This window comes from Giraffa tippelskirchi, chromosome 13, assembly GCF_054371585.1.
Source record: "Giraffa tippelskirchi isolate mGirTip1 chromosome 13, T2T-mGirTip1v1.2.pri, whole genome shotgun sequence".
NCBI lineage: Eukaryota > Metazoa > Chordata > Mammalia > Artiodactyla > Giraffidae > Giraffa > Giraffa tippelskirchi.
In genome coordinates, this window is record NC_137287.1 from 69293237 (window position 1) to 69312255 (window position 19019).

Here is a 19019-nt window from a genome sequence, read left to right on the forward strand (position 1 = left end):
CTACACTTGTGTAATTGTTTCACACCTTCATCTTCTATCATCCTATATAAAGAGTTATTAAATGTATATGGGCCAGGAACTGTTCTGGGTCTAAATAAAAAAAAGTAATAGACCAAGCAAAATTGGGAGGACTTTCTTTCTTGGTGATCCAGTGGTTAACACTCTGTGTTTCCAAGGCAAGGGGTGTGGATTTGATTCCTGGCCAGGGAACTAAGATCCCACATGCCGTGCAAGGTGACCAAAATAAATAAATAAATAAAAGCTCATTGAACTGTAATACCTAAAAAAGATTAAAAATAAAATAAAGTTGCGAATTGCCTGGCAGTCCAGTGGTTAGGGCTCCGAGTTCCCAATTCCTGGTCAGGGAACTAACATGCTACATGCCGTGTAGCCATAAATACATACAAACAAACTATTTTTAACATTTAAAAAATAATAATAATTTTTCCACTCGACAATCCAACTGAGGCAGAAAAACGTCTGAGAAAAAAGTAGTAGGAGGCATGGTGAAAGGTGTGAAGGAGAGAAATGAGCAGGGTGAGAAGGGAAGGAGAGGCAGAGGCGGGGTGGGAATGCTATTTTTAGGAAACGGGCAGGGAAGTCCTCTCTAGCAGGTGACATCTGAATCACTAGCTAAAGGAAGTGAGATTAGGGGCCATATTGCTCCCTTCCCAGCAATTAGTTTAGTGACTGGCTCATGGCAATGACTCAACAAATATCAGCTAAGAGAATGAATAAACAACAGGAAGGATATTTCTAGACTTAATGCATTTAGCATTCATACGCAAAATATTTCTATTGCAGTTCCACACCAGAGACGAAGTTATCTGTTAAAACTTTGAAAGCAATTTAAGCATCATTATTAGAATTCACTTTGGGGGACTTCCCTGGGGGTCCAGTGGTTTAAGACTTCATGCTCCCAATGCAGGGGGCAGATTCTATCTCTGGTTGGGAAATTGAGATCCTGCATCCTACATGGCATGGCCAAAAAAAAAAAAAAAAAGAATTCACTTTTTATTATTAACTGGATCTATGAATCATATTTTGAGTACAGACTAACTGGAAAAAAAAATGGGCTTATTTAGCTGTGTCTGTGATCAAGGTCTTAAGTTACAGAGCAACTAAGAAAAGACAGCTCAGAATCACCTAGTTACAGGTAATCTCTGGAACAATATTTTCTTTAGAGAAGTGATTTCCAGGACAGTTTGGAACATTAATACTCCAAACATGTGCTTCCCTGGACTTTCACCTTTAGAGCTCTGTTCAGTATCTCCAACTAGTTCTCTGAACTCCTAGATTTCATATTTCCTAAAGGATTTAGAACCATTAAAGAGATTTTAAAATTGCATTTATCATCTTGACTGCCAAACTACCTTCATACAATGTCTTACAAAGCCTTAAAATCTACTCCAAAAATTGGATTTCTGACAATACCTACTTGTAATGTAATCAAATTCCCTTCATTTTAGATTATTGTAAAAATGGTTCCCTGGGACCTTCTAAAATGAAGTTAAATTTTTTTTTTTAAACCTCTCATCAAACTTGACCAGTGTACCAGTTTATTTTACAAGTTCCTACTAAGGTCCTGGATTACTGTATTTTTCCTATTAGTGTTCCAGCTTATACACTTATCAACTATGTGAAATAAGATTCCTAGTTTTAAAAAGTGTCACTGAGACTTTGTGTTAAAGGGAGATTGATGGGAGAAAGAAAAACAGAAAGGAACAGTTTTGGGGAAAGAGACAACAGTTCAACAGCTGAGGTCAGATACTAATATGTTAACTTCTGCAGTTTTGGAAAAAGTCATTTGGGAATAGTGCCATGTGAAAGCAGTGGGACCCCCTTTATTCAACACATTTACTCAACAAATATTTGTGGGCCTACTATGTGTCATGCACTTAACAGGCACTGAAAATTCAATGATGAATTCAAAATTCAATGAAAATTCAAAAATTCAATGACAGTTTCTCCCCTTAATGATCTCTGTTCTCAAAGTAACACATAAAAACATTTTCTTTATAAACATAATGACTAGTCTGAGTATATAGGAAAATTTTACTTGGAACCTTCCGATGACCAATTATTGATAAAAGATAGAATCTTCCTTCTTGTTTTTTCCTGTATCAGGTCTGTGTTACTGTCTTCACCTCTCAGGAACAGGTATATGAGGAAGCAGAAAGTCTCTACTTGTTTACCACAATCACTTAGATTAACTGTGTCCAAAATATGAGTAGGGATTTTCCAAAAGAGAATCAGGGAAAGAGGCTACCTGCATCTTCCACTAGCTGTGAAACGGCATCTACTCCCCCTTGTCCAAAATATCCCTTCAAAGCCTTGAAAACTACTGAACATATGGAAAGCTATCAAGTTCTCCCTTTAACAAAAAGTTACAAACTCTTTCAATCTTTAAAAAAAATGCATATTGTGTTGTTGTTGTTGCTGAATTGCTAAGTTGTGTCCAACTCTGCAACCCCATGGACTGCAGCACACCAGGCTTCCCAGTCCTTTACTATCTCCCGGAGTTTGCTCAAATTCATATCCATTGAGTCAGTGATACTATCTAAACATTTCATCCTCTGCTGCCCCCTTCTCCTTTTGCCTTCCGTCTTCCCCAGCTTCAAGGTCTTTTCCAAAGAGCTGGACAGTCGCATCAGGTGACCAAAGTATTGGTCGCTTCAGCTTCAGCAACAGTCCTTCCAATGAGTATTCAGGGTTATTTCATTTAGGATTGACTGGTTTGATCTCCTTGCTGTCCAAGGGACTCTCCAGAGTCTTCTCCAGCACCACAATTCAAAAGCATCAATTCTTCAGCGCTCAGCCTTCCCCATGGTTCAACTATCACATCCATACGTGACTACTGGAAAAACCATAGCTTTGACTATACAGACCTTTGTCAGCAAAGTGATGTCTCTGCTTTTTAATATGTTGTCTAGGTTTGTCACATCATAGTTTCCAATTATATATATAAATCTCTTTAAATTTATAGATAATATATTTTATATTTATATATTTTAAAAACATTTATATACTTATATTTATTATACATTTACTATATATAAATATTATAAATAATAATATAGTGATATACATAAATAAGTAAATAACATAAATATAACATAAAAATAGAAATAAAATACCATCATGTTCCCAGGAAGGTCACATTTGCCACTCTCCTACCCCTGCAAAGTAGGATTCACCTAAGGGCCAGTGTTGGCTTGGGGACTCCTCTCTGGCCCAGTACAGGCCTTCTGAGAGCTATGCCATAACTGCCTTCCTACCAAATCCTTCCTGTTCTCTCTTCTTTCACAGGTGACAGACCTATATCACAATTTCAAGTGTTCCCCATCCTTGCCTGCCCCTTTCTACAGGCATTTCCCCTAATTAACCTTTGCCATGTCTAATAGTGTTTTGCCATTGTTTCTCTCTTGGTGTTTGCTTCTCAGGGAACCCAAATGATACACCAAATATCAAAAAGACCAAAGTCTACCTTTATGTGAAAGCTATTCTTGAACAGAGATGCAGAAACTCTAAATAAAGTAGAAAACCAAATCTGGTAATATACATAAAGTATCATACATTAGGAATAATCTTGGTTTAGTTCTGTAATGCAAAGTCAATTTAACATTTAAAAAGTAAATCAATATAATTCACTATGCTTAGTTGCTCAGTTATGTCCAACTCTTTATGACCCTATGGACTGTAGCTTGCCAGGCTCCTCTATCCATGGGATTTTCCAGGCACGAATATTGGAGTGGGTAGCCATTCCCTTCTCCAGGGGATCTTCCCGACCCAGGGATTGAACCCAGGTCTCCTGTATTGCAGGCAGATTCTTTACTGTCTGATCCACCGAGGAAGCCCATAATTCACTATTTTAAGCGCTTAAAAAGAGAAAAAAAGTCCAATGATTATACGAAAAGATGCAGAAAAATTCAAAATTCATTCATGGAAGAGATATACCACATTCATAGATTGAAAGATTCAATATTTCAAATATTTTCAAATATTCAACTACTGTAAATAATATAAAACCAATCAAAATTCCAGAAGAATTTGTATTGGGTTGACTAAAAAGTTCCTTCAGGTTTTTCCATAATATCTTGTGTGCGTGTGTGTTACTGCAAATGGACAAGAATAGCCAATCCAATCTTGAAAACAAAACTGGAAGACTTAGTCTATCTAACAGCAACCCTTATTATATAGCTGTAGCAATTAAGATCAGTCTTGCTCCAAAGAAAGTGACCAATGGAATGGAACAGAGTTTGGCAAACTCTTCTGTAAAGGGCCAGATGCTAAACATTTTAGCCTTTGAAGGATTCATACAGTCTCTGCTGCATATTCTTCTGTTTTTAAACAACCTTTTAAAAATATACAACTATTCTTAGTTTGGAAGCTGTACAAAACTGAGCCATATGTCAACCCCTGGAACAGAATAAGGTCCAGAAACCAACCAAAACATATGGAGACACTGTGTGATCAGGTGGTGTTACTAAGCAGTAGAAAAAGTACAGATTTTTCACTGAATATTTCCAGGCCAATTCATATCCATATGGGGAAAAAATTAACCTTGATCCTATACTACATGTAAAAATAATCAATTATAGGTGAATTGTAAGTTTGTCAATGACAAAACAATAAAGTATTTGAAAAATAATAAAGGAGAATATCTTCACGACCTTCTAGTAGAAAAAAATTTCTACAATAATATTCAAAGTATTAACTTTATAAAAGAAAAGATTGATAATCTGGGATCTTCCTGACCCAGGAATTGAACTCAGGTCTCCTGCACTGCAGGCAGATTCTTTACCATCTGAGCCACAAGGGAAGCCCTAACCATAAAAGAAAAGATTGATAATTTGGACTAAATTAAAATTAAGAACTTCCCTTTATCAGAATTACTAATAAGAAATTGAAAGGCAAGTCACAGCAGAATATCTGCTAAATACAAAACTAAGAAAGTCTTCATCAAAAATATTTGAAGACACCTACAAAATAATTATTTAAAAGGACTGATAGCTAATAACCAAATAAACGGTAATCAACTTCATCAGTGTCAAGAAACTTTAACCCAAATTCCACAACACCACACACTCACTAAAATGAATAAAATTAAAAAGACAAATGTCAAGTGTTAGTAAAGATATGCAGCAACTAGAATTCTCATACCCTGCTGATGGATGTGTGAACTGGTATAGTCACTTTGGAAAACGTTTTAGCCATACCTACCAAATGTGACAATGTGCATACCTATGATTCATACCTATGATTCATACCTATGATTCAGTAATGCCATTCCTAGATATACATACCCATCAGAAATGAGTATATAAATGCACAAAGTACACGTAATAAGATGGCTTGTAGTTGTACTGCTTGAAACAGCTGAACATTGGAAACAAATCTAAATATCCACCAACAGTAGACTGAATAACTGAATTGAATACGTTCTTTTTGTTTTAAATCAACTTTCTTATTTTAACATAAAATGTACCCATTTAACAGTTCGTAAGCTTTTACAAATGTACCCACCCATGCAACCACCACCACAATCAAGATCTGAACCTTTCCATCAAGCCAAAAACTTCTCTTGTGCCCCTTTCCAGTCAATTCAGGCAACCACAGATTCGTTTAGATTTGGCTTTCCTAGAGTTTCACATAAATGGAATTAGACAGTTTGTACTCTTTTGTGCTTGCCTTCTTCATTAATCAAAATAAAGCTTCATAGGAAAAGCATGAGAAACCAAAGTAGATAAATGAGATTTCACCAAAAGTTAAAATTGTGTGCATCTAAGGAGATTATCAAGAAAATAAAAAGACAACCTACAGAATCAGAGAAAGATATATGTAAATCATATATTGCCAGTGGAAATGTAAAAATGGTGCAGGTGGTACAAAAAACAATTCAATAGATCCTCAAAATGTTAAACAAATAATTACCACATGATCCAGCAATTACACTCCTACATATACATCTCAAAGAATTAAAAAGAGGAATGTAAACAAATACTTGTACATGCATGTTCATAGGAGCACTAATCACAACAATCTAAAGGCATCTTCATAGTGGCTCAGACTGTAAAGAATCTGCCTGCAACGCAGGAAACCTGGGTTCAATCCCTGAGTCTGGAAGATCCCCTGGAGAAAGAAATGGCAACCCACTCCAGTATTCTTGCCTGGAGAAATCTACGGACAGAGGAATCTGGTGGGCTACAGTCCATGGGGTCATAGTGACTCAGACTAAAGAATCTGCCTGCAATGTAGGAGACCTGGGTTCAGTCCCTGGGTTCGGAAGATCCCCTGGAGTAAGAAAATGGCAACCCACTCCAGTATTCTTGCCTGGAGAATTATGGATAGAGGAGCCTGGTGGGCTCCAGTCCATGTGGTCGCAAAGAGTTGGATAGGACTGAGCAACTAACACTTTCACTTTCAAAGGCTCAAATGAATGGATAAACAAACTGTGGTATGTAGAAACAACATACCATTGTTCATCCATAAAAAAGAATGAAGTATTGATATATGTGACACATGTACAAACCTCGAAAACATTAACACTAAAGTGGAAGAAGCCATACGGAAAAGGTTACACATGGTATGATTCCACCTATATGAAATACTTAGAATAGGTTAAGTTCCTTGGGGACAGAAAGCAGATTGGTGGTTGCCCAGGACCAGGGCGAAGGGAGAACAGTGAATGACTGCCTACTGGACATGGGTTTCTTTTCGGGGTGATAGAATGTTCTGGAACTAGATAGAGGGGGCAGATACACATTGTACACACGCCTTTTAATTCTGTGCTAAATGTCACTGCATTGTTCACTTTAAAATGGTGAACTTTATATTAGGTGACTTTCACCTCAAGAAAAGAAATGTTTTTGAGATTGATCCCGGATGCCATGTGTAGTCCACAAACAGATACACCACAATTTAGTCACCCATTCATATGTTGTTTGCTATTTTGGTCAGCTCAATCCAGTGTTTTATTTAATATGAAAAAGCAACTATGTACATTTCTGTACAAGTATTTTTGCAGGCATGTTTCATTTATCTTGGGTAAATACCTGTAAATGCTCTTATCATCTCACACACACACACACACACACACACACACACAAACAAAAACAACAAAAAAAGTGTTATCTGTCATTATGTAACTGAATCCAAGATGAAAACCAATTGCAGACATTAAAGTAATGATGCTTTATCCTTAAGCCCAGCAGATTTAAGACAAGTACATGTTCATTATAAAAACAAAGAAGAAACTAAAGAACAAATCTGAAAGGCTAATACAATGTTAACCAAATTTTATCTGTAAGTTGAATCAGTGATTTTTTTTTTTTTTTAATATTGCTTGACTTTCAAGGGAACAGAGCCTCTTTATTACACATTTTCAAGAATGAATTATGTGAGAGCAAAGATCTTTCTGAGAAGCTGGGGTGGGAATTGAGAGAAAACTCTAGAATCAGACTGTTTAGTTCTACCACTTGCTACGTAGACACTTTGTGTCTCAATTTCCTCATCTTAAAAATGGAGGTGTCAATGTATGACAAAAACCACCACAATACTGTAAAGTAATTAGCCTCCAATTAAAATAAATTAATGTGTTCAAAAAATGGAGGTGATAATATCCATCTCAGAAAGTTGTGATGATTAAATAAGTTAACCACACAGTCTTAGAATAGTAACCAGCACACTGTAAGTTTGCTGCTGTGGCTGCCACCTCCACCCTGTTGCCTCTGCCATCATCACCACTCCCACCATCATCATCACCCCATCACCACCTTCCTCATCACCATCATCACCATGAACATCATCATCATCAATTCTACTTTGTAAAATATTTTCAAGACAGCTTAAGACACTTATGTTCAACTGAACAGCATTAGAAGTTAATAAAAGTATGTAGCTAATTAGTATATTTATCAAGTTATTAGTATATTTACTATATGCTAATATGGACTTCCCTGATAGCTCAGTTGGTAAAGAACTAATATACGAAATATTAGTATATTTACTAAGCTATATTTAGTGTAACTACCAGAGGAACTCAAAGCTCAAATAATTTAACTGTCAATACAGTTAAAAATGGATCCAAAGAAGTTCAGTTAATGCTCCTTTTCAATGATATAAGATGAGTGAACCCCACTCAGTATTTCTACTTTTCAAAAGTAACAAGAACACAAACCTGACACCCTACCACCACGCCACAGACCATAGATCTACGCATAACAAGAATTTCTTCTTCTAACCAATTTTCAGGTCCATATTTTAGTGTTATATTATCCTGAGGGAATAGGTTTTCAATCTATTAATGGAAATCATTGGCATAAAATATACTCAATTTTCTCAGCTCTTCAGAATTTAGCTCTTCATTAAAGTGAAGAACATTTGCTCTCTAAACATAGTGAGTGCTGTTCATTAAATGATGAACTAGGCCAATTATATTTCTCTCTGGGGGTATTTGGAATTATTATGATGAGAGAGGAAGGAAGGAGATGGTGAACGTGTACTTTGTACAGAGGTCAGCACGTGAGACAATCATGTATAATCAAAATTATCTGTAAACATTATTTAAATCATCCTGTAAATAGCAGAGTCTGGGCCTCTGGAAGATCATATGATAAGGTTTTGTTGTTGATCCTCTGGTTTTAGTTGCTTTCCAGGTCCTATTTCTGGTTTCTGGCACATTTGGGTATCCTATGGTGTTTAACTTTGAATTTGGAGATGCCCTATTTGTTTTTTATAATTAACACATCTTTCCCAAGGTGGCTTAGGCATGGGGAGGGTTCTATTTCTTGCCACTAAAATATCCTTCATTTGAAAACTCTAACATAGTCTATAGAGCTGTTTAGTCAGAAGTGACTGCAATCACAAAATACAAATTTTTACTACTGAGAAAGTTTACAGAATCCCCAGATATCTTTCTTCCTACCATTAACATGCTTGAATATAAAATTTAATGCCAAAGTAGAAATCCAACAGTTACTGAAGCATCCAACAAAATGATACACAAATTTTAGAATCTTGGAAGTGTCCCTACACCTAAGCTGAGTTAGAATTTTTCTCATAGAACAAGTAAAAGACAAATAACGGTAATTACAAACCTTCAATTATTCTTATTTTGACTATTTATGAAGTTATGATTTAAGGGATGACAGGATGTCAGCAAGATAGCATTTATTATTATCACCAAAAAATATTTTTCTACCGCAATGGCCTTTTTCTTGTATACAGTATCTGCATTATAGTGCAGAAAACTAACCAACAAGAATGAAAAATCTTAAAAAACAAGAGAGCACACATATATATAAGATATGAGAAATAATATATAACCAAATGTAAAACGGGTAAAGAAAATAATCAGAAAGTTAAGTGGCAAAAAGAGACTCCACTAAATTGCCAAAAGGAAAAGAACAACAAAACAGAACCTTTCAACTGTTGCGCAGAATTCTGGCAACCTAGCAAGATCTCTCAGGAGCTTGAATAAAATTCTGGGAATTCTTTTCTCTCCAGTGATTCTAGGCGCTGACTCGGATCACTGCACCGGAGGCTGGGATTCTATTTCATTAAATAAAATTCATAGAAAAGGATTTTGTAATCTCAATACTCTTGAAAATAAGTCTGAAAAGGAAATGAGACTATAAAATGAATATTGAAACGTTCATCTGAATCAAAATAACAGATTACAAGTCGCCTGTCTCCAAATAGGTTGTGTTTTTAAAACAGGTCTATAAATAACTGCTCTCAAGTCAGAAGAAATTTTTTCACAGAGAATATGTTCTGACAGCCCATCCAATCAGTTTATTTGAAATGGTACTGTTAGCACTAAATGTAAGTTCAGGAGGCCCCTGTAGACCAGCCTGTGACCCCTCACTGCCAACGGGGATGACAAAAGCAAGCCTGGCCCTGGGCGGCAAAAGGACCCAGAGCACCAGGAACTCTTTAAACCCATTCAGCTTTCCAGGTCCACTGCCAGCCGGCTATTCAGACTCCAGCAACAAGGGGTGGTTGCTTCTGTAAGATGTCTCTGGGGCCTCTGGACTTGCTGCTTCCCTGATCTTCTTGTGAATACATTATCCTTAGGTGTTCACAAATATGGAACATTCGTTTTCAACCTTTTCAATTCAGAGACATTTCACAGAATTACTTTCCTAATGCAGTAAATATATCCAGTATTTATCTACTAATTCTTGACACTATATAAGTCAAACAATTTAAGTCAACAGAACAGTTTCAAAAAGATGGACTTCAGAGTTATACAAGCCTGATTTGGAAGTCCAGCTCTGTCACTTAGCTGTGTGATCCTGGGCAAGTTACTTTACAGCTTTTTCACCCTCAGTTTCCTCATCTACAAAAGGGGAATATTGTCTTACACCTCAAAGCATTATAGCAAGGCTTAAATGAGATAATAGCATGTATTATGATTCCTAGTATAAAGTCTTCAATCATATATTAATTTCTACCATCCTCCAAAAATTTTCAAAAAAATCAAGCATTTCTCCAAGTATATTATAAACATACCTAGATGATTGCTTTAGGTATTCTCGTAACTTTCCATATTCTTCTTCTTAGGAAGAAAACATACAGATGTTCCAGACTTTATAAATAATCTTAATTTGACAGATCTTGCTTTGCAGGAGATAAGGTGCTTGAATTTATATTTCTCTTATTTTAAAAATCTTAGTTATGCTGTGTTTATTTTAATTCTATAATTAGTATTTTAGGGCTTCCCTCGTAGCTTAGGTGGTAAAGCATCTGCCTGCAATGCAGGAGACAACGTTTCAATCCCTGGGTCGGGAAGATCCCCAGGAGAAGGAAATGGCTATCCACTCCAGTATTCTTGCCTGAAGAATTCCATGGACAGGGGAGCTGGTGGGGTACAGTCCACAGGGTTGCAAAGAGTCAGACAAGACTGAGCGACTAACACACGTATTAGCATTTTAAATTAAATTGTTAACCAAGCTTATAATTATTATCTCCCTCCGTCTGTTGGACTCCTGATAAGTTTATTACATTTTAATTATTTACATTCTTTGATTTTTAAGCTATTAACTATATCTCTTTTAGTTATTAAATACTGACTGACTCCGTATTTTCTTAAACTGTAACATTTTTCTTACGTATGATTATTCCCTCATTGACAGCATACAGTGCCAGTAGAATAGCCAGATAATTTAATCTCAAACTATAGTGGTAACTTTCAGATCAAAACTCAGTTGTGAGGGATCAGTTCAGTTCAGTTCAGTTCTCAGCAGCATCTCTGACCTCTCCCTGCTGGGTGCCAGCAGCATACTCTCCCCACCACCCCAACTGTGACAACCAAAAATGTCTACTGATGTTGCCATGTATCCCCTGGGGAGAAAATCTGTCCCCAGTTGAGAAGTTCTTTAGACTAAACTGGACCACAGGCTTTTGAAATCAACTTACACTGAGGAATCTGTTTAAAAATATTCATATAAAAGGACGGTATTGAGGATGTTACCTACTACATTATCTTTGTTTCCATTATGAGGAACCATAGGAGAAATCTGTCTCAGACTTCAGTGCAAACCAGATGTTGTTTTCTTATGGATAACATGAATCCTTGTGCTTAGTCACTCAGCCGTGTTCAACTCTCTGCAACCCCATGGACTGTAGCCCACCAGGCTCCTCTGTCCATGGAATTCTCCAGGCAAGAATACTGGAATGGGTTGCTATGCCCTCCTCCAGGGGATCTTCCCAACTCAGGGATAGAACCTAGGTCTCCCACATTGCAGATGGTAACTGTGAATCCTCAGCTAATCCTTAAATAATAATCCTTCTTTCTTTCCCTCTTTTTTTTCCCACTGGGAAAGCTCAAAAGCAAATTTACAGCCCGTCTTTGATAACAGTGTAGGATCTATAGCACACATTCATGTGGACTAAACCTCCCGAGTGTCAGTTTAATTCATCTTTTCCCTCATGAAAAGATGGGGCTTTTCTCATAGCTCAGTTAGTCAAGAATCCGCCTGCAACGCAGGAGAGCCCAGTTCGATTCCTGGGTTGGGAAGATCTGCTGGAGAAGGGATAGGCTACCCACTCCAGTATTCTGGCCTGGAGAATTCCATGGACTGTATAGTCCAAGGGGTCATAAAGAGTCGTACACGACTGAGTCACTTTTCACTCTCCCCCATGAATGTTTTAATCTCATTTTTATCTTAGTATAATATGTGCACGTGAACACAAATTCTTTTTTCAAGGAGATTAAATATAAATTAATAAATAAAACAGTATTTAAACTGTAAATTTTCCCAGCAGACCACACCCTTTAGTCTCGCTTGTTCACACTAGTCCAAATCTTCAGCTGGATCTGTATCTTTCAAGTTTTCCCTTATAAATGTTTTATTCTCTCCAGTCAAAGCATATAATGAAACCTGCTCACTTCAGTGAACAGATATGTCAGAAATATAATCTTCTGCAGAGTACAGTTTTATAACTAAGTCCTTCTACATTTATTAGCAGTATATCTCTCCCAGTAGAAACTAGAAAGCGAGAGGCGTTAAATTCTAGGTGCAAGCGTGTCCATTAAGTAGCCCAGGCATTAGCACATCAATCCACAGGGTGATGGGGAGAGAGAGCACCCACGTCCTTCTCATGCTGATGCTGGTTTTGTCAGTTTTGCCTTTCGCCACTGAGGCCAAGTAACATTTGGAATCCATCCTGAGCCCTGGAGCATGACAGATGGTGACACAGGAGTGGCCTATCTTGCACAACGGTGATAACTATGAAGGGTCCTACCTCACCCTGCACACTCAGATTATTTTTCATAGTGCTGAAAGAAACCATTTTCCTCTCTTTTGAACCCTGAATGTAATACCTCAAATCAGAGATGCTATTACAAAAGTGTATCAACTGGGGAGAGGATGAACACTGTATGGCCCATTCAGGCAGGGGAAAACCACTCAGGAAAAAATAAAAAATAGTACTATTAGTACCTACACGTACAATATGGTGAATCTCAAAAATACTATGACAAGGTGGGGGATGGATTAGGAGATTGGGATTGGCATACATATACTACTATGCATAAAGTAGGTAACTAATGAGAGAACCTACTGTATAGCATTACAGCACCTACTGTGGTGACCTAAATGGGAAGGAAATCCAAGAGGGGATGCATGTATACACGTGGCTGATTCTCTTTGCTATACAGCAGAAACAAACACAACAGTGTAAAGCGACTATACTCTTATTGGACAAAAAAAACAAAAAACACCATGACAAGTGAAAGAGAAAAAAGAGTACACATTGTATTTTCTGTTTATAAGAAATTCTGGAAGATGCAAAACTCATCTATCGTGACGTAAAGCAGATCGGTGGTTGTCTGGGGCCAGCAGTGTTGACAGCATAGCGGCACAAGGGAACTTTACGGATGATGGAAAGGTTCTTTTCAGAATCACACCTTGATTGGACTGGTGGTTTCCCAAGTGATGTATTTATCAAAACAAAACCTTAAGTAAACAATACACTTAATTGGTACAAATAGGTATTCTTGCTAAAAAGGTATCACTTCAAACAAAAGATTATCGGACAAAACCAAACTGAAGAACACTGTACAAAATAACCATACTACTCAAAGTTTCAAGGCCACGGATTTTAAGGAAAGACTGAGAAGCTGTCACAGACTACAAGAATCAAGGCGTCATGAAAAGTGAATGCAATATGAAATCTGGGAACAGAAAAGAGGCAAAATCCAAATAAATTCTGCAGTTTAGAGAGGAGTGTCATACCAATGCTAACGTCTTGATTTTCTTAGTTGTACCATAGTTATGTTTTTAACGTTGGGGGAAGTTGAAAGAAAGAGCATACAGAAACTCGTCACTATTTTTACAAATTTTTAAACATCTAAAATTATCTAGAAATAAGTTTTTTAAATGGGTGCATTTTATTGTGTATAAATTTTAAGTCATTAAAGTTCATATAAAATTAAAACAAAAATAAAAATGGCAGTTTTTCAGAAATAACTATCCCCAGGCTGATTTTCCTTTCAAGCCCATTAAATATGTTTAAATCAAGAGTAACTAGAAGGATCAAAATATTTCTCAATATTTGAACCAATAAATCTAGTAGATAAAACATACACCAAATCACTAAATTTGTAAGATTATTAATTGCATAAAAAAAAAACTCAGAATTACTTTCCACAGAACGATGATACGTTCTGCTACATAACACTAACAAATAATTGGCAATAAAATCATCACACATTCAGATCATGGTGACACGAGGGAATCCATTAAATTTTGAAGGTGACAGTAAAAATGTTTAATTTCTATGACTCTCACACTAGAGACTCTTTTATACGTGGACTCCAAAAACTCTATCATCTCATTGAATGTTACTTAAAGAATGATAGGACATGAGTAGAAAAACTATCAGAGAAAAATTAAAACTTTTATAAACATACCTCCTCTGTTGCCATTTTCTTCATCCTACAAAACAAAAAGTATAAATTCATGTGAATACATGTTTAAAACTGGTAAACTCACAGCAAGGCTGAACTAAATTCAAACTGCTCTCCTGAAAATGTGCCAATTACAATCTCACTAACAATGCCTTTTGCCAGCAGGATGAAGCTGTCATGCATGGAGATGGAAAAGCTTCAGGTAAAGCCAGTTTAAGGAGGACAACAGAAGTTCAGTTTCTGACATGCTGAGTGTAAGCTGTCTAAACAGACATCCAAAGAGAGCTGTCAGAAGCGGGCAACTGTATGGATAAAGCTAGCACCTGGAAGAGAGGGTCAGGCTGGTTCATCATTTATGTACTAAACCTTAAAAAAATGTGCCTTTTAAGGCTACTACAGCACTCAGAACTATCTTTGGATAAATTGGTTCCAAATCGCTGTATCTTTAAAACTTTGAGGTCTATCTACTTGGTTGTGTTCATTGCCACCATGCTGTCTTGCTGCCATGTTGTCTACCTCTAGCTGGGAAATTAGAAAAGCAACTTTGAAAACCTAGCATGAAAATGCATTTACTCAAATATTTGTTGAGTATCATATGAAAAGCAATGTACTATGTACAATGTACTATGGAAAGAAAAACAGACATTTAGTGAAGGGCTGCTAATTTGTTATATAATTTTTGACCTTTATTTTGGCTGCCCAAATACGTAATTTTTTTTTTTTCCTGGTTACAAGCTCTGTTCTGAGACTGTTCTGGCAACAAGGTTGCCAGCTACGTAACATAAGAAAGACACTGTGGTATTAATGGTACATTTTCTGAAAGCTCTACAATATTAATTTTTATACACTCCTTTGAAGTGGATGAACAAGTTTTCAAATTGAAAAGATTTCAATAAATATTTTCCATGTAAAAGTTGTAAGACTGAGACCTATTTGCAAGAACATCTGTGTTAAATAACAGCATTAATCGCTGAGGTTTAATGAGCAATTACTGTCTGCCAATTTCTGTGCTATTTTACATGTATTATATCACTTAATCAACCCAGCCACCCATGAGGAAAGTGCTGTCACTGTCTGTTAAGAGACTCACTCAAGGACACAAAGCTGACAAAGAGCAGACACAGGACTCAAACCCACTCTTTTGACTCCAAAGACCTGTGCTGCTAATAGTTACACTGCACCACAGAAATTTCTAGAAATATTTTCCAACAATGCATTTTAAACCTATGTTTGGTAAAATTATCTTTTAAAATCTGTACTCTCTATATCATCACGATCCAACACTCTTCTTCAAAACAAAACCAAAAGACAAAAAACAAAATTCAGTCTTAATATGTAATTAAAGCAAGGGACTCTATTACTCTCTTATGTGACCTAGTATCTAAGTTATACTACTTAAGGCATTTTTTAAGGTAAAGTAGATGTTTGTGAAAGTGAAAGTGAAAGTGAAGTCACTCAGACGTGTTCGACTCTTAGCGACGCCACGGACTGTAGCCTACCAGGCTCCTCCATCCATGGGATTTTCCAGGCAAGAGTACTGGAGTGGGGTGCCATTCCATTTAGGCAATCCAGTTCAACTGTTTTATAAATTTTAGGAACACCAATCTGGTCAGTTTAAATTCCAAAAGTGGCAATAATTCATAATTCTTAAAAATTCTTTAGTAGTTTTAAAGGTTTATCTTATATTTTCCAAGAAAAATATAGTTTAAAAAGTGTGTTGTCTTCAGAAGCAATATGACGTTATAAAAGACGGCCCTAGATTTAGAAGAGACTTTCAAATCTTCTAGTACAATTCCCTTGACTTAGAATGGAAATCTAGAGCCCAAAAGAAGTTAAGTGTCTTGGTCAAAGTCCCCCAAGTCTTCTGAATGTCATTATTTCCATTACACTGTTGTACAATAGTTAAGTATCAGGCATTCACGTTGGCCAAATTCAAATCCTAGGTCCACCACTTCACATCAGTCTCCACATCTGTTATATGGAGCTAATAATAAAGTGAGATAACGCTCATAAAGAATAATAAAGAATACAAAACAAGTACTGAGCATGTCCGCTGCCATTACAGTGATTCCATTTGCCCTTTATTAGATCGTGTTCCTATATGTCGAAGCCTATGAGTGTAATTCACTCTAGAGAAGCTGAGTTTTTAAATTCTGACTTGCCACCATATTACATATCTGAAAGTTAACTATGAATCTAATTCCAATAATTCTACAACTATCCAAATATTTTAATGAACTATTTCCTCTGCAAGCTCTGCCCAGAAAACTTACCCCTTTCTAGATATTAGAAAAAGCAGAATGAAGTTTAGAATTAGAAGTGCTAGTAAAAAAAGATACGTAGTTCAAAATTAGTATGATCTTTCAGAGGAGATTAAAGTTTTGTCCTAGAAGACAGGAATATATCTAAAAGATGGGAAAGAATATAATAAAAACGCAAACAGACTGGGTTGGCCAAAAAGTCTGTTCGAGTTTTTCCGTAACATCTTATGGAAAAACCCAAATGAACTTTTTGACCAACCCAATAACACTTAATCCTTAAAAGACAGAAGGCAGGATGAGAGGAACACAAGGAGACAGCAACTGCCTTGTATTCTACTTTAATTACTTCTCTTACCTTGAATGAAAATTGAATTGCAGACTCTGGGGGATAAACAATAAAATGTCTCAATGTAAAACCAAAGCCTTGAGATGTTCTTTTCAACATAACTGTCTTGGGACCTGGCCAGGAGAACATTTCATCTTCGGATGGTGATACAGTTTCACTTTGTTCTTTTCCATCTTTACTTTTTGATACCTAAAAGGAAAAGACATTTAAATGTTAACTATATAGCACAATATATTTCATCATTTTGGGGAAATGTTATGTGTAAAAATATAACATCTGAGTAGAGGGGAACTGCCTGGAGAAAAAGAACCGTATTCTGATGCATGAACTATATGTGGCATAAAAAATCACATAGATTATCAAAAACTCAATTTTTTCGAGAAAGGGATGCTATGAAAAGTTAATCAGAACCAAGAAAGAACTCTTGAAAGTGAGACATATAATGACAGGTTAAAATTTTAAATGCAATATCTAAGGCTAGATAAGCAGCATGGTTTGTGGAGAAAGAAAACCAGAATAACTCCAGCAGGAGAACTGAATAAATTATAAAAATTCATATTATGGACTCTTAGGGTCATTAAAAATGATGGTAATAATAAGAAAAATGAGTTATGGCTGGGGATATTTATTATACACAGAATTTTAAAAAGAATTCACCAAAAAAATTTAAATGCAATAGAAAAAATGAAAGACAACACAAAGAAAATCTCAGAGCATTAAGGAATAAGAAACAGAAACCATGAAAAAAACATGAAACTGTTGCTGAGTAAGAACCCTAAACATGTTGTCAATCCAATGGCAGCAAAGGACATTAGAAAATAAGAGACCAGGCTTCAGGTTCTAAGCATAAATTCAGTATCCACATAAATAATCCTTCCCAAACCCTGGCTTTCCAGTTGTGTGCTTTCCTCTCCCCCAACTCTTGGCTCTTATCTGGTCAGGAGTAAAAGCTTTCTGCAATCTCAAACCAAGGAGCCCACCCCTTCATCCTTCTCCTACATCAACCCTTACACATTCTTCCATCTGAGGCTGACCCTACCGCCCCTACCAAGTTCCTCACTGCCCCATGGCCTCACCTCCCCCGTAAACCAGCTTCAGTTCACTCTTCTGCCTTCTCTCATCTCCTCAAAGTCATCTGAGAAAACCTAACCCTGGATAAATCAACATTGCCTGCTCTGCACCTGCACCCGCGCAGTTGAACACGGGTAGACAAAAACAGAAAATTAAGCCGACTGCTCTCCCTTCAGTTCATGATCACTAAGCTAGCGCGAGCCTTCAGTGTTGGCATCCATTTCTCCCCAGTCCATTCATCCAACGACTATTCCATACCTTCTCCCCTGCCCTCACTTGGTGCTGATGACCCTGCTTTCATTACACCAAAGACACAAGCGCCAAGATGAGTCCTTTGTCGCCTTCCACATCTCCCCTCCTATTTCCCACTGTCCCACGGTCTCCTGTCTCCTTCCTGTGACAATGGCTGCACTCCCCATTGCTCTAAGGTCCCACCACTTAGCGTAGTAGATGCCAGTCCCTCTTCCCAGACAAAGACACAGTCTCACCCATTCTTCCCTCCCTCTCTTACATCATGCTTTCTCCTTAGGACCTCATTCCCATGGTGCATGTGTACATTTTTGGAAGTTCTTTTATCTTAAATGGACAACAAAAGTCCTCTCTGACCACAGTCTTCTCCAGCTTCCACTTTGTTTTTCTACCTTTAGAGCAAGATCCCTTGGAAGTTATCTATGAATGCTATCTCTAATTCTTTTTCTCCCATTTGTCTCTTAAGTCCCCTTAAATCAGGCTGTGGCCTCCCTATATCCCTGAAACTGCTCTTTCATCAAGGCCCTGAAGGCTTCTACATCATTATACTGAACGGTCAATTCTTAGCTCTCGTCTTTGGTGACCAATAGTTGGTGTGGGGATTACTTCCTGCTGGAAAAATTTCTCCACGTGACTTTCCACACTGAATTTCCTCCTAATTCCCAGGCTCCCTCTG

The 19019-nt window shown here is 37.0% G+C and overlaps 1 protein-coding gene across 7 annotated transcripts in view; it reads right to left on the reverse strand.

Annotated features, from left to right (window-relative positions):
• Positions 1-19019, reverse strand: part of ARHGAP21 (Rho GTPase activating protein 21) — a 129155-nt gene that overhangs the window by 58024 nt on the left and 52112 nt on the right. For 4 of the 7 annotated variants that reach the window (XM_081556797.1, XM_081556795.1, XM_081556796.1 and 1 more), the window contains 2 exons: positions 17033-17212; positions 14420-14444 (listed from right to left, as the gene is read on the reverse strand). In XM_081556797.1, coding sequence (XP_081412923.1) covers positions 14420-14444; positions 17033-17212 — 205 coding nt within the window. Of the gene's footprint in view, positions 1-14419; positions 14445-16999; positions 17213-19019 lie in introns of all 7 variants that reach the window. The other 3 variants (XM_081556799.1, XM_081556801.1, XM_081556800.1) reach the window with 3 other exon arrangements.